The following is a 16,851-nucleotide window of genomic DNA, read 5'->3' on the forward strand; positions in this document are numbered from 1 at the left end:
TACAAACAAACTTCATCCTGGATACGCGAAAGAAAAAAGTAAAAAAAACTCCCACAACAAAATTCATGATTAATTCGGCTTTTATTTGAGCCATATGCACCGATGTGGGTAAAACAATCGACCCTATTCACAAATCAAAAACAAAACATTAGAAAATATCAGAACAACTCATAAAGCAATTACTGCAAGTACAATAAAGCAAACAATGATTAATCTTTAAAATCTATTATGACGGATAAAAAAATATAAAAAGTCAGACTTAATAAAGGCCTTTTCAAATGGGCTTGGAATGCTAAACCAAGCCTTTCTTCTCATTACTCGTGACTGAACCAGTGATACAGCTGCACTAAGAAAAAGAGTGAATTCCAGTCAATCAGAGACATGTACAGATTGTGTGCCTGACGCTGTGATCTAACTGGCTCTTAGCTGATGAGGTCATGTTCAAGACAGTGCTTTGTGACAGACATCATGCAACACAAATACACTGGCAGTTTCCCAGGCAACGAGACCCCTCACACAATCTCCCGGGTTTTCCGGATGGCACAGCACAACATCATGCTAAAGATCATGCCGAAGATCTGTGCACAGAGAGAAAACATTCCCTCAATGAGACATCAATCGCACACGTTACAGTGTTTTCAAAAAACATTATGATCAAATGACAATCATGGTACTAAGAAATATATACTTCTTTTCTATTTAAATCTGCAGTGTAATTTTATTATTTGCATTACCAAAAAGAAATGCCAAAACACACTACTATTCAGAAGTTTGGGGTCAGCAAGATCTTTTTTTAATGATTTTGAAAGAAGTCTTTTCTGCTCACTAAGGCAACATTTATTTCAAAAATATTTCAAAAATACAGTAAACATTTTAATTGTTAAATATTACAATTAAAAATAACTTAAAATGTTTTAAAAATGTAATTTATTTCTGTGATGTTAAAGCTCAATTTATCATCCTTTGTCTTCAGTATGACATGATCCTTCAGAAATCATTCTAATATGCTGATTTGCTGCTCAAGTAACATTTCTGATTATTATCAATGTCAGTTAATATTTCGGTGGAAACAGTGTTACTTTTTTGCCTTTGATGAATAGTACCGTTCAAAAGAACAGCATTTCTAAAAATATAAATCCTCTGTAACATTATAAATGTTTTCTTTTGATCAATTTAATGCATCCTTGCTAAATAAAAGTATTAATTTCTTTAAAACAAAGTCGTACTGACCCCAAACTTTTGAACATAAGTCTGTATATAAACAAAATAATGTATTTTTTATTCGACAATATTAAATTAAGCTGGTAAAGACACACACACGCACGCACACGCATGCACACACACACACACACACACACACACACACACACACACACACACACACTTACTTACCATGATCACTCCAATGCCGATTCCAACTCCTCCAATAATATGAAGTTTGGAGTTGAAAACTTCATCAATGGCATCAGGGCAGCTCTGAACATATAAAATAAGAAATGGATTTATCAATGTTGTTATGAACTTTGAATATTCAAAGATCTATCATCCAGCCATCCATCTATTTACAGTTGATAGTTAAACTGATTCCTGTGCTCTCCTGTGATATTCTTATGTCTGATACACTTTGTTCATTAGTTTACTTAAACCTCTTAAACCCTTCTCGATTTTCTGAACGGTTACTACGCTGTGATGACCTCTTACTTGACCTTCTACTGCCAGAGTGAACAGTGTTTCACTGACTCATTCAAGCTGAGCCGCACACAGGGCTCCTCAGGTTAGAAACATTTCCAGTGCATTAAATCTGAGCTAAGCTGGAGTATTACACTCCACAATCATACCGGCTGCCTAGAAGAATCTAGTTCAGTGAGGTCAATTGTAAATCAGTGCTGATAAATCACTGACTGATACTTCATGGAAGCATTTCTGCTCACGAAAACTATTATAGTCCTTTGACTGATAGGCTGCGTGAATTTGGATCAATTAATTAGCACAAAACTAAGTAATCATTGGAATCTATATATTAGGTATAATAACTACCAAAAGGCAAAATTTGTATCTGTAAACACTGTTACCTTTGTAATGAGACCCTCAAGCATCTCCTTTCTGGGGCAGGTCTCTTTAAAATCTTCCGGGACCTGTCCTGACTGTCCACAGCAGTTCAGCTGAGAGATGAGGAACAGATGTCATCGCAAAATATTACAGCTTCAAAATCCACTAAGCTACAAATATTTGGTGTTTGCCGGACCATCTGATGCAGATGCACAGTAGCAATTACACAAAATATCTTTGAGAAATAAGGAGAAAGGGACGAGATCTTACTCCATGCTGGATGAGAGTGAGTGTGTTTTTCAGAGTGTCCTGTTTGTCTTCTTGATAATTTTTGTATGTTTCCTTGTAGAAATTTGTTATATCTTCAGTGACCTAAGGGCACAAAGATATTAACATAAATTAGAAGCACCGTCTGTGTGTTTGGGTATGAGTGCACTGAGAATTTGAGACGCCCACCTTGGTCTGGTTGGAAAAGCCCCAAATTCCAGCAGCCACCTCAACCGCAAATATGACCAAAAGAAAGAAGAAGAACTATGGGAAAACACATTCAAACACCAAAGTCAATCACCTCATAATAGTACTAAGTGATATTTGAGAAGAAAAGGTGCATGATGTGGGAATTACCAATCCCAGCATGCAAGGGGATTCCTGGATGGCACCACAACATCCAAAAAAGCCCACAACCATCATCAGCGCACCGGCCGCAATGAGGATGTACACACCTATAACACACACACACACGTCACTTTTACCAGTTGCAACACAACATGTGTAAAAAGACTTAAACAACTACTGACCTGTGTAGAAGACATAAGGCGAGTTCTCTCCTTCAAACAAGCTTTTAGTCTTGGGATCAAACCTCAGCCAAAGTCCAATAGCCAAGACGCCTGTACCTGCAAGCTGCAATGAAACAAATGACATTGCATGCAATCATTAATAATAAATAAATATTCTCCCCGTAATGCCTACAAAAGGAATAAAATACACACAAACAGCTCAATCGAAAGGATTCCTTTACATTAGAAAGAAACGGCTAAAACAGCAGGTATGGTGCTGAATCTGATATTTAGAGATGGCTTGAAAAATATAAAAATAAAATAAACAATTAGAATAAATTACTAATCATAAAATAAAACATTTAGTAGCTTCAACCAGCTTGCAAATATATACATTTTTGTCAGAATAGATGGCTAATTTTATACCAGCAGGGGCGAACTGCCAGTATTAACCAGCCAAACGTTGCCCACTTTGCTTGATTCTTCATAGAGGACAAAACAAATCAGCAGGAAATTGGAGGTGCATGAATTATGTAATAATGTGTACTGCTTAGTTAAACTCAATAGCACAGACTATCCATCTTTTTATCTGATCTGAGAGTGTACAGATCACACCTGCAAGCAAAATTCCATGGCAGAATTCAAAGAAAACTGGCAGAAGTTTTGCCAATCTGTTAGACGCGATGCTATACGAGTCAAAATCTTAAAAAGTTTTTTTTTTTTTTTTTTTACTTAGGGTACAACAGGGTCTGCATTTTCATGGGTTTAAATAACAGATGGTAACAAATGAACAAATTCCTGGTAACAAATTAAATGGTTAGTTCATCCAAACATGAAAATTATCCTATAATTTACTTGCCCTCAAGGCATCCTAGGTAGGTGTATTTTTTCTTTCAGCCAAACACAATCAGAGTTATATAAACAATTACTCTGAAAAAACAACAACATTACGATGTCCAGAAATCTATTCCAATAGTACACTGAGTTTAAATGTATCAACATAGAACTCATGTTGAATGTGATAGTTTCATTCTTACATCTACTATATAATACAATATATTATACTATAATACTAATACGAGATTCCTATACCTCGAGATTCTCCACATTAGTGAATAAATAAATACATAGATCCGCAATCAGCATTAGGGTTGGGCCGGTAGACGATGCCATCGTCCATCGCGATGGCTGGCAGACATCACATATGAATGTCAGACAGACATATCTGATAATAAAACATGTCAGCAAATATATTTGAATGTATTGTTAGTGCTGCTTCCATAGACACCACTGTGTATTTTACAAACAATAAATGTATTGTTTTGCTATAAATTATATGTAATTAAATGTCTGAAATCTAAAATAAACATTATGTGGTTGGTTAAAAACACTGAATAGTTGCACGTCCGTCTTTGGCTCAGCGCCAGCCATAGCGCTAAAGCACAGTTTGAATCTGTCAGTTAGGCCTGTGTCACGTCAGTGTGCATTCGCTCCTTAGTCGTCAGCTGCTGCAGAGTCTGCCAAATCAATGTCGTGGAAAATGAGAATGTTACGTTACAGGGCAGGGATACGTTTGTGTACATTTTGTTTTGTGATGTCACCAGAAAGAATAGAGAGTCTATGATAACACTGACACCGAAAACAACACATTCCAGAGCCAGGTCGCCTCTTATTTAGGACAAATTAACATAAACTGGATACGTTTAATTTGCATTAGGTCTATCTGTGAAGAGAGAAGTTTCAAAAAAGTGGTGGGGAAATGTCCCAGCCACAAATTACGCAATGTACATAATACATAACACATGCACGTACACATTTGTTCTTCACTCGCTGGCATTGAATTGGAATGATCAAGGAACTGAGTGAAATACTCAACACATTGCATGCTAAAAACAAATAAATGCCAGTCGAATTGAAAAACTTAACTGGGTTAGCGAACAGCGTTCAACATGTGTTGGCTTTGACAAGCATTTTTATGCATGAACTTGGCATTCTGATATTCTTGATCTTTTTGCCCCCACAATTTTGGCAATAGATGAACTGTTAAATAAGTGATCTTGAGCGGAGTCCCTGTAGTCGTCCAATTTGACTCGTCCTGTATCATGTGTTGAAGTAAGTAACATTATTAACTTGACAGAAATCAAACTACGTTTTATAAAAAAGTACCTATCCGCTCAGTTGTTAACTAAATGAAAGCAATTATCACAGTTTGATAAAATGTAGGTCAACTTTTCAATAAAAGATTATTATTTTTTTTTTCATGATTTGTTACATTTAACCTTTACAGTCTATGCTTTAAACAGGCAACGTGCACCACAGGATACATACTCTTGATCGCTTGTAGGAGGAGGTATGAGAGAATTTTTCATCCAGTTCTGTTATCATAGTAGAGTTGAGTATGTGGGTCACATGACTTGGTTCAAAGTTTCTGTGCTCGTTTTTATCAGTCTGACCTGAAGCCAACATGTCCGCCCATAGTGCTGGACATTCTGACTTTGTAGAAAGTTGGCATATATTAATCTTACTTTTCTTCAGCAAAAAAAAAAAGCAAACCAACTGCTATTATTATTTGTGAATATTGTCGTTAAAGACGAGACAGTTCAGCAGTGTAAAAAAAACAAAAACACTTCAGCAATATACAGTTCAGCAGTGTAGAAATGTGTATGCCTTAATTTAGGACACTTAGACATGTCAATACATGCAGCATATTTTCCATATTACATATTTTTTTTGCATCAAATATATCAGAAATATTGATGACTTTGGCTTTTTTATAACCCAATAGCCAGGGCAACACATCCTGGGAGATTCAACTCATAAACTCAAAACTATATCACATATTCAAAAAAATTACTTTGGATATGTTTTACTTAAGTCCAGACGATATAAAATGTGACGAATTATTTTTTTGCCGATTATTTTCCACACTTGCTTGTTTAAGGGTTAATTACCTCTTAGCATTTTTTGACTCATATACAATATGTATGCTAATTTCATTCCCCGATTTTACTTCCTCCATTCAGGAATAAATTAACCTCTGTCACATGAAAAACAAAAAATAGGTTGCTTCCTTTTTTAACACGCAATATTACAGCAACATTTGTTGGTTTGATGCATCACACTGACCAAAAACCATCTTTCAAATCTACTTTCTGTTGTGAAATATCACATAGGCCTAATGCCATGTTCCTCACTATATCACGCGTCTTATTTTTCTTTCTAGTCATGTCCTGCTCACTAAGATGTTATGGTTTCATGTTTCATAGCGTTCATGTCCTACTCTTTTGATTTATTCTCTCTGACCCAGATCTTTTGTTCGAAAAACTAAAAAGGTGCACAAATCTGTTCCAAATCTCCAGGCCAACGCTTAGCTAAACAAACACCCTTAAAACAACCCGACTTCAACCTCTTGCCCCATTCCACACACAAACGGAACATAAAAACACAACACTAACTTTCACAGATAAATGCTGACATGCTACTTTTACACGATCCCACACAAAAACACAAATATGAAAGTTCACCTACCCAGAACACCGAGTTAAAGATAAACATGGTGTATTTGATACATTTTGGACATCCATCAACCCCCATTTTGCTGCTTTCCAAGTCACGTTCGTGTACAGGGCAACAAACTGTTAGCAGTGTCTATGCGTTCACCTGGACAAGCTTCTAATCTACAAACTTTGCACACTCAACGTGTTGTTTCTTCCTCCCTTTATTTGACAAAGTGAAACTGTAAAATGTCTGCGTTGCGCAATATTCCGTGCATCAGTGGGAGGAGCTTACAGGTAGTATGTGAATGTGTGTTGAGCTCTCAGGACTTACAGGTGACATTCAGTTCTCTATCACTTTAGTTGGGCTGTATTTCACCCCCAAAACAAAATAAATGTATATTTTGCATTTAAAAAGAAGCCTATTTTTTAACTGTGACATTTTGATGATAATTATTTACCTCTATTATTTTTTAAATTATAATTACCCTAAATTAAATTCAGTACAAGAGATACTACCATGGTGTATAAATGTGTTACAGTTTAAATATATATTGTTATTTTTTTCACATTATGGTAATGAGAATTTGGGGGCGAATGTACTTCATTTTCCTGAAATAATGTCACAATGCAAAAAAGAAAACAGTCCTAAATGGTTTTAAAATTAGCTTAATTTTCTTTTTTTTTGGGATGACAATCTCATTACCATCATGTAAAATATAATACTATATGTGGGGTAAGTTGTCACATAAATTATATAATATTTATAAGGTTGTATACTGGTTATATAATGCGTGTTAAATATAATATAAATATATGATCACAAAGATTACATAATGCACTTTATGGTAATGAGAATGAGACCTTTTATAGTAATGAGAATTGGAGGGTGGGTGTTTAATTATAATCTCGTTTGTAAGTCGCTTTGGATAAATGCTGCTGCTAAATGATTAAATGCAAATGTAAAATATTCTTGTTGGTTTAAAAATAGGCTTCATTGGGGACCAGATTCGTGGGACCGTGGTGTAGTTTGTTTATAGCCTACCTTTAGCTTTTTACCTCAGGCGACTGCATTGAGGCTTCAAAATTCATTAAAGTTGTGTTCATCTGTGATAATTACAGGTGAAACTAATATATTATATAGACTCATGCAAAGTGAGATATTTCAAGCCTTTATTTGTTATAATTTTGATGATTATGGCTTACAGCTTATGAAAACCCCAAATGCAGAAGAGCTGAAGGCCGCTATTGAAGCATCCTGGTCTTCCATAACACCTCAGCAGTGCCACAGGCTGATAGCATCCATGCCACGCCGCAATGAGGCAGTAATTCATGCAAAAGGGGCCCAAACCAAGTACTGAGTACATATGCATGATTATACTTTTCAGAGGGCCGACATTTCTGTGTTTAAAATATTTTTTTTATTGATTTCATGTAATATTCAAATTTTCTGAGATTTTTATTTGGGGTTTTCATAAGCTGTTATAAGCAAAATTATAACAAATAAAAGCTTGAAATATCTCACTTTGCATGTAATGAGTCTATATAATATATTAGTTTCACCTTTTAAGTTGAATTACTGAAATAAATGAACTTTTGCACAATATTCTAATTTTTCGAGATTTACCTGTATCTCGATGGACAAAACGTGCAAGTATCATTAACTTTTGTTGGTCACAGAGCTTGTTTTCAGCGATAATCCAAAAGCCTATGGGAAAATCCTATTGGGTTTTTGTCAAGGGAGCCAGTGTGATGCTAACTGCCGGTTGGCCTACAAAGTGACGTCATTCCTGCACCACTCTATTAATGTGAATCAAACTAAAGAGAAAATAACTTAAGAATAAATAATAATAAAATTGTTTAATTGGTACAGTTTTTACATTTTATTATTATTACATTTCTGTACTAATTCTAACTACATGTTTTTAAACTATTGTACTTGAAAAACTTAATTTGTTTTATTCATATTTTTGTTATATTGTATTTGTCTTATTTTTTGTGATTTGCTTCTTATTTTTAATAACAGAATTGAGATAAAATAACCATATTGTGAAATATATCGTTATGGTGTAATACAATTTCTTATATTGTGAAATAAGAATTAGATCATATCATCTAAGCTGAGAGGTGTGAAGTAATGCAGATATTAAGTAACATTTACAGAGAGCAAATTAATGAGACCAAATCCAACACACACATGCACACAAACACAAAAACATTTTTTGTTTTAAAAGTCATAACGTGCACATTTTTCCATCATTAAAACACACAACAAATGCAGTTTACAGTGAGTTTGTCCATGAGATTATCATACTCTATAAATAGACCCGCAGATTAAAGACAATCTAGGGCGCGTGCTCACATAAACCCTCTGGGCTAGACACACACACAAACATACCATACGGCTCTGGGTTCGCTGAAGAATTAGTGGCACATTTAATGAATGGTTCACTTCAATGAACTGAATTTTTTTTTAAAGTCACAACTTTTTTTCACTACATTAAGGTGATATTTTTTCCCAGCTTTAAGGCAGGGTAGGTGATTTGTTCCAGAAGCATTTTTGTTATGCTGGTTGAAATTCTCTTCCCATCCTGATAGCAATCAATAAATTAAGTGGTCTCAATGTACATGTATACATATAATGTCTGTGTAAGGTGTAAAATGTTCGTCCCATCATTATACCAAAAAAATGCATTTCCATACCTCCGCGCACTTCATCATCAACGCATTTCATGCTAAGCAGAGTTAGACAGACGTCAGTCACTGAGCACCGCAACCGAAACAGCAGCCACCTTTTACAGTTCCTCCTGAACCAAAACAACGAGGTTATGCTCCGTTCACGCCATAACTACTGTAATTTATGCATTTGAATGGCAACACGATCAACGCCGAAATGAATCTACAGCAGTCAGGTGGCAGAGGTCAGTGCTTTTTAAAGCCGGGGACACACTTAACGACTGTAAGGCCGATTATAAATGTAATTTGATACTTACGACTGATCATGCCCAAACGCGTTGCATTCAGTTGGTGTTTTAAATCTGCAGCAGTCGATGGAAACAGTCTGTAAGTGTGTTCAGTCTTAGAATTTCAGCTAATCATTAAGTGTGTCCCCGGCATAAGTTGTTTATGTTCATTATTATTGTAATGTTATGTGATTTGAGACATGTGGTGCCATCTCTCCTCTTCTGGCGCTTTGCAAATATGCGTGGTTTGGAGACACTCGTCTGAAGGGAGGGTGGGATCTCATGCTTTCAAAGCTAACTTGCTATTGCTAGCTGCGCTGAAAATTGCCTACCCCATCTTTAATGTGAACAGGCAAAAAACAAAGCAATTCGTCAGCTCCCCCTTAATATGCAAACACTATAGACAGATCAAAACATTGATCTGTTTGCATGACTCCAGAGTGTGTAAATAGCCTCACTTTGCGTCCATTTTCATACCGGTGCAACTCAATTGTATTTGGCTCCATTCTTTTCTGTTATGTAGTTTTCTGAAGAAAAACTAATCTGGCTTAAAACAGCAACATCTGATTGAACACCACCGATCAAAAAACAACTGGATTTAGGCCCAATACATACTCAATGAGAGTACACAAACGCAGCAAAGCAAGCTCAATTAATTATATATATATGTGTGTGTGTATGTATGCATGCATGTATGTATGTATGTAATACATCCTATGTGTATATATATGTATGTATGTATGTATGTATGTATGTCAATTTCCATATGGAGAAAATGAATGGGATTTTTAATTCCAGAAAATCTGCATATTAAGCACAAATAAACGGTAGAAATAAAATTAGTAGCCTATGAATATTAGAATAGCTCGGTTCGGATAATCCATTAAAAGGACTGTTCAAATGAACGATGTTCACGAATCGGACATCACCAATCAAGAATGCGCCTGTACAGTCGTGAGAGAGAACAGCTGACACACGAACAGAGGAGAGTCAAAGGAAACACTCAAAATTCAGTGCTTGTCCCGCCACACACACACACACACACACACACACACACACACACACACACACACACACACACACACACACACAGCGACTCTCTCACAAACACACACGGTATTTTTAAATACACGACCAGGGTCCTGAAATCAGAGCTAAAAATCTTAAAATTAGGTCAGCCAAATGGATGCAGTCTTGTTGCATGGCTTCACACAGACGTGTCTGCGTCAATAATTACAGTATGAACAAACTAAAAACCTAAAAGTGACGCTGTGCACATGCATTTATCAACAAATTATTTGAGGAAAACCGCGAGTAATAATAAAACAACGTCCCGCGCGCAAGCCAACCTCTGCACACACATCAATCATTAAACACGCTCGCTCGCTCGCTTTAATACTCACTCACCCAGAATATGAAATTGAAGACGAACATCAGATACTTGACGCACATTTCTCCTCCGGTCAACGCCGCCATCACAGCAGTCTGTCCTCACACAATACTGAATGAAAGAGTAAAGATCACGCGAGCGTCCGTGTCCCAGTGGCTCGCTCGCGCGTGCGGCTGTGTGACTTTAAATGCGTGTAGGGACTGAGTGAGTGGAGCGCGCGCACGAAAAACTCAGGACAGACACAAACTCACTGCCTCATTCCTCCTGCCAAAGATCAACTTTGCAATCGTTTTCTGTGTGGCAAAATCGACCGTGCTAAAGGTCAAACACTTTTTGCATCGATCCCGTTGCTATTTTTGGAGAGCATTTGAAGATCGTCCATACGCTTTGTTTAGTTGTGCCCGTTGGTTTTTTTCCTACAGGAATCTCTTTTTTATTTATTTATTTTTATCGCAACATCCCCACGGTCTTTATTCGTTGTGAATTACGTCATGATGTAATGACGTCACCCAGTCAGTGCAGAGCCCAGAGGTTTCTTCCACTGTTGTCTCTCAAATCTAGAATAGACTATTGGTTAATCTCATACTCTGTTTCACAATATGTATCTAGAACTGATATTTTACCATCTCCCTTATCTGATCATAACTGCATCCTGCTTAGTTTAAACGAAACTAGTCATATCCCGCATTACTCAAATTCATACTGGAAGCTTAACTCCTCTCTGCTTGAAGATACGGTATTAGTTGAAGATATTAACAACAAAATTAATCTTTACTTTAAGAAAGCTCAGATGGAAAGAAAATTCAGCACAAACTGGGAACTTCTCAAATTTGAAATTCAAACAACCTTTAGAAAAGCTGGTGCTAAAAAGGCTAATTTGAGGAAATCATTTGAAGCTGACATAATTAAGGAAATTATTAATTTATCTAATATTCCTTATGAGAACTTAACTGATAATCAAAAAGCTAATATGACGGATCTTCAACATAAGCTAGATAATTTGTATATGCAAAAAGCAAAAGGTGCCTTTATTCGCTCTAGAAGAAGATGGCTTGAGGAAGGGGAAAAGAATACTGCCTATTTTTTTAAGCTAGAAAAGCAACGTTCTCAATACAATTCTATTAACAAACTAGCTTCAAATGGTGCTATTTTAACAAGCCACAAAGACATCTCCCATGTCTGCAGGGAATTTTATGAAAACTTATATCGGTCAAAATTTTCTCAGCTGAATATGGATAACTTCTTTGACTCACTGAACTTAAGCAGTTTATCTACTATTTCGGAAGTTGATAAATCATTGTGTGAATCTCCTATCCAGCCTAAAGATATTGCAGAGGCAATTGACCGGTTAAAGCTAAATAAATCCCCTGGCAATGATGGCTTAACTGCAGAGTTTTTTAAGAAATTTGCAAAAGTCATCATCCCTTTCCTACATAATGTCTACACAGAATGTCTCCACAATGGTGCTCTCCCCCCATCCATGACACAAAGTGTTATATCACTACTTCCAAAACCCCAAAAAGATCATTTATATATAGAGAACTGGCGACCTATAAGTCTCCTAAATATTGATTACAAAATCCTGGCCTCTGTACTGGCTAAAAGACTAAAGGGCGTCCTGGATTGTATTATAGATGAATGTCAGTCGGGCTTCATTCCAGGAAGACTCATTTCCAACAACATTAGACTAGTTCTCGATCTAATAGACTATCCACATTTATTGGCAGATGACAGTTTCTTACTATTTCTTGATTTTTACAAAGCCTTTGACACCATTGAACATCCATTTCTTTTCAGAGCCTTAAGGGTCTTTGGATTTGGGCAGAATTTTATTAATTCCATTCAGACTATATATAAACACAATAATGCCTCAATCAAATTACAACATGGTACAACAAAAAGATTCAACATAGAGAGAGGTATCCGCCAAGGCTGTCCCATCTCACCCTTTCTTTTCCTTCTTCCGATGCAGCTTCTAGCCACTCACCTTAATTCCTGCAATATTGAAGGAATTTCTATTGCTGAACACTCATTGTTAATTAGTCAACTAGCAGATGACTCTACCTTATTTCTAAAAAACATGGATCAAGTTCCCATAGCTCTAAACAGCATTAGTTCCTTCTCAGATGCCTCAGGCCTTAAGCTTAATATAAATAAATGTGAACTTTTTTCCTTAGGTTCCTCAACTTATGATACATTATACAATATTCCTGTAAAAGCAGAGCTAAAGTATTTGGGCATAACGGTATGCAGAGATCAAAAAAGAAGAACGTCAGTAAATTTTGACCCCTTGATAACTAATATTCAAAGAAAATTAAATTCTTGGTTACAGAGGGACCTTTCAATCTCTGGTAGGATTTTGCTGTCTAAAACTGAAGCATTATCCCGCGTTATATATCCTGCTATGGTCTTAGATGTTCCTCTGGAGGTGTGCAAGAGATTAGACAAATTAATTGTCAACTTTGTGTGGAAATCTAGGTCTCACTTAATTAAAAAAAGTGTAATGTTAAATGATCACACATCTGGGGGTTTTAATCTTATTGATTTCTCTCTACTTAGCAACTCTTTTAAAATCAAGTGGATTAAATCATTCCTAAAAAACCCCACTTCTATCTGGAACTGTATTCCTAACTTCCTGTTAAAGCCTGTAGGTGGGCTTGAATTCCTTATACATTGCAATTATAATATCTCCAAGCTCCCTTTGAAGTTGGCAAACTTTCACAAACAGATGTTATCCTGTTGGTCTCTTATGTACAATCACAATTTTTCACCACACACTTATTTTATTTGGAATAATAAGGATATTACATATAAGAACAAAACATTATTCTACCATTCTTGGATTGATAAAAATATCCTTTTAGTATCACAGCTTTTTGATGAAAGATGTAATTTATTGTCTTATAGAGACTTTATGGATGCATTTTCTTTTCCGATCCCTCCAAAAGAATATGCAATCATTTTTGATGCTATTCCCTCTGGTATTAGAATGCTACTTCAATCCAGTCCTAAAGGCCCTTCTTGTTCTCCTCCATCATTAGACTCCTCCAACCTCTTTATAGATAACTGTCTCCTTATAAGTAATGAATTCACCAACAAGAAAATCAGATCAATCCTTCTGAAACCTTGTCCTTCTCTTCCCCCTTGTATCAGTTTTTGGAATAATAAATTCGAAAATATCGATTGGAAAAGATTTTGGTCTCTAAAAAAAGAGTTCTTGATTACCAACAAAGTTGTTGAGGTTTCCCTCAAGATTGTTCATAAATGTTACCCTTGTAACTATCGTCTGTCTAAATTTCATATGGGTATCAAAGAGGAATGCTCTTTCTGTCTGTGTTACCCTGAAACTATTGATCATATTTTTTGGGAGTGCTTGTATACAAGGATCTTCTGGCTTGATTTTTCCATCTATGTGAATAAAAACATCTCCGAAGATTTTTCTTTAACTTTAAAAAAAGTTTATTTTGGGGTCCCCAAAGTCCAAAGTGATATTTCTAATAGAGAATTTGTTATTAATCTGCTTCTTTTCCTAGCAAAGTTTTTTATCCACAAATGTAAGTTTATCGATAGAAAACCTCTTTTTTGTATCTTTCTTAAGGACTTTAACCAATATATGATATCTCTTGAACACTCAACAAGTCCTTTGGCTATAAATACAAGGCTACAATGTGTCAAGTTTAAGCTATTGAATTCCTCGTAACCTCTTGTTTGTATTGTCATTTTGTTCATATGTATTTTTTGCAAGTACTTGTACTTAATATGTTATCTCTTTCTACAATGTTTGCCTGTATGTGTACTAGTACTGAAATCTATAATAATAAAAAAAAAAAAAAAAAAAAAAAAAAAAAAGTTTCTTCCACTGTTCAGTGATTTTGTTCTCAGGCATTTTAGAGAGTTGCATAAGATTTATCATGTGAACTGTCACGTCTCAAGATATGCGGGTGTTAATAGGACCTGCCCCCTATGTGTAAGTTAAATGTTATAAAATATTAATTTCATCATTTTTTTTTATTCTATACGAAAAAATATAGAATATACTATAATATATAGTATAATATAAATATATACCCAAATCTTGATATCAAAAAAATATTTAAAATAAATAGCATTACAGCACAATTTCAGATCATTATGGGATATATTTTTTTATTTTTTTTCTACTTTTTTTCATTCCTAGCCTACTCTTGTCCACGTTTTAATTGAAACCAACTACTTTTCCAGCATAGTAAAAATAAGAAAAGTGACAAGTTATATACATTTTAATTTTTTATAATATTTCACCATAGTAGCCTATGGTGAACGTTTAAACTTCTCATTGGGCCACAGACTGGGTTGTAACAATATATCGTGTAACAATATCGCAACACAAAAATGCAACAATATGTGTCGTGGATATTTCACCCAAAATAAAAATTACTGTGTGAGAAAAAATTCAAGTTTTCTGAGTTTTAGTGTCAGTGCTACATTAAACTACTTTATATAATGTTAAATACAGTATAATGTATAATAATGCAATCGGGGAATAGTCCTGATAATGCCACGTCTTATGTTGCCAGTAAAAAGTGGCCTACGTTATTTTAAATATATCTAGTCAGTGACATAGTGCAAGCACATTCTTCTAAAATAATTCTGTATTTTCAGCTTTAGAATCATGAATATTTTTAGTCACCATTGTCCTGTGCATTTGGGTTATTGTAATATGTAATAATGTAATAACCCACAATGTAATATAAAATTTAGCATTTTAATCAACATAAAAAATTTTGTTAACCTTTTATGTCTTGGAGTACTACAATAATATCGTATCGTGATATGTATCGAATCGTGACATGAGGTTATCGTTACACCCCTAATATATATATAAGAAAAACAATCCAAGTCACTTGATTAATTAGTTTTAGAAAAATATAAAAAGCCTTTATTTTTTCATGGCTTAGGTTTTAAAAACAGGTGACAAGCAATGGCACTTCTACGCGTTGCGGCCAATAAGCCTTCATCAGGGTGTGAATTTTATATATATATACCAGATCTCTCTCCATACACTTTATAAACCCAGTATATATATATATATATATATATATATATATATATATATATATATATATATATATATATATATATATATATATATATAAATATACATATATATATAGGGCTGTTAAGCGATTAATCGCATCCAAAATAAAAGTTTGTGTTTACATAATAAATGTGTGTACTGTGTATAATTATTTTGTATATATAAATACACACACGTTCATGTATATATTTAAGAAAAATGTGTTATTTATATATAAAATATTTATAATTTATATATAATATAAATAATTTATATATAATATAAATTATATAAATCTATATACAGTATATACATGCAAATATTTCTTAAATATATACAAGCGTGTGTGTGTATTTAAATATATAAAATAATTATACACAGTACACACACATTTATTATGTAAACACAAACTTTTATTTTGGATGCGATTAATCGTTTTAACAACCCTAATATATATATATATATATATATATATATATATATATATATATATATATATATATATATATATATATATATATATATATATATATATATATATATATATATATATATATATATATATATACACATAAATACTCTTCACAGGTAAATCAAACTTCTGTTTGTTGTTCTGTTAATGCATTTATAAAGTTGTCCATTTTCCAGTTCAGTCTATTTTATTTCAATATATTAGCAACTTTTTGGCATTTTGAGGTTTGTTTACCAGTCCTTTGTTCAAATTACTTTTTCAGCACTGTGTTGGGTTGCCACTTAATGTCAAATGTACTGTACAATGCGGGTCCTGAAGCAAGGATATGTTTTGGCAGCGAGTTAAGGGTCAATAAAGAAAGGTAGCCTAAAAAGAATGAAAAGTAGCCTACATTGACGATGAATGCATGCAGTTCATGTGAACATTCTCGGAATATGGCGTTGGTCGAGAGGTTTTTCCTACAGTTAATCCATCAGTGCCAGAGACGAGTTACATCGCAGAGGCTGTGAACTCGCTGCATATGCTGTGGATTGTGTGCGTGTGTGTGCTGTTTGGCTTGGCACTCATGTCCTCTGTTGGTTTGTCTTATCTGTCTTCACTGCCAGACTAATCCTTCAGTTCCTTTAATGCCCAGACTTCCTTCTATTGTCC

At 34.7% G+C, this 16,851-nt stretch overlaps 1 protein-coding gene across 2 annotated transcripts; it reads right to left on the bottom strand.

Annotated features, from left to right (window-relative positions):
- Positions 1–62: 62 nt before the first annotated feature.
- On the bottom strand, positions 63–14,552 carry cd9a (CD9 molecule a). Of its 2 annotated transcripts, XM_079620535.1 has the most exons (9): positions 14,533–14,552; positions 10,690–11,213; positions 2,847–2,949; positions 2,674–2,771; positions 2,506–2,580; positions 2,320–2,421; positions 2,073–2,162; positions 1,393–1,476; positions 63–578 (listed from the first exon to the last, which is right to left on the bottom strand). In XM_079620535.1, exons 2-9 carry the CDS (start codon positions 10,756–10,758, stop codon positions 513–515), a joined length of 687 nt encoding a protein of 228 aa, XP_079476661.1. In that variant the 5' UTR covers positions 10,759–11,213; positions 14,533–14,552; the 3' UTR covers positions 63–512. The 2 variants fall into 2 exon arrangements, with proteins under 2 accessions (XP_079476661.1, XP_079476662.1); XM_079620536.1 differs by lacking the exons at positions 10,690–11,213; positions 14,533–14,552 and adding an exon at positions 6,354–6,601.
- Positions 14,553–16,851: the final 2,299 nt, after the last annotated feature.

The sequence above is a fragment of the Phoxinus phoxinus genome (genome assembly GCF_949152265.1).
Source record: "Phoxinus phoxinus genome assembly, chromosome: 8".
In the NCBI taxonomy this organism is placed as follows: domain Eukaryota; kingdom Metazoa; phylum Chordata; class Actinopteri; order Cypriniformes; family Leuciscidae; genus Phoxinus; species Phoxinus phoxinus.

Excerpts from the sequence above, each read along its gene's own strand:
- cd9a (XM_079620535.1), bottom strand. The coding sequence starts at position 10,758 with ATGGCGGCGTTGACCGGAGGAGAAATGTGCGTCAAGTATCTGATGTTC. Across the intron at positions 2,772-2,846 it reads GCCTTATGTCTTCTACACAG|GTGTGTACATCCTCATTGCG; the intron begins GTCAGTAGTTGT and ends TGTGTGTTATAG. Across the intron at positions 2,581-2,673 it reads CCCCTTGCATGCTGGGATTG|TTCTTCTTCTTTCTTTTGGT; the intron begins GTAATTCCCACA and ends GTTTTCCCATAG.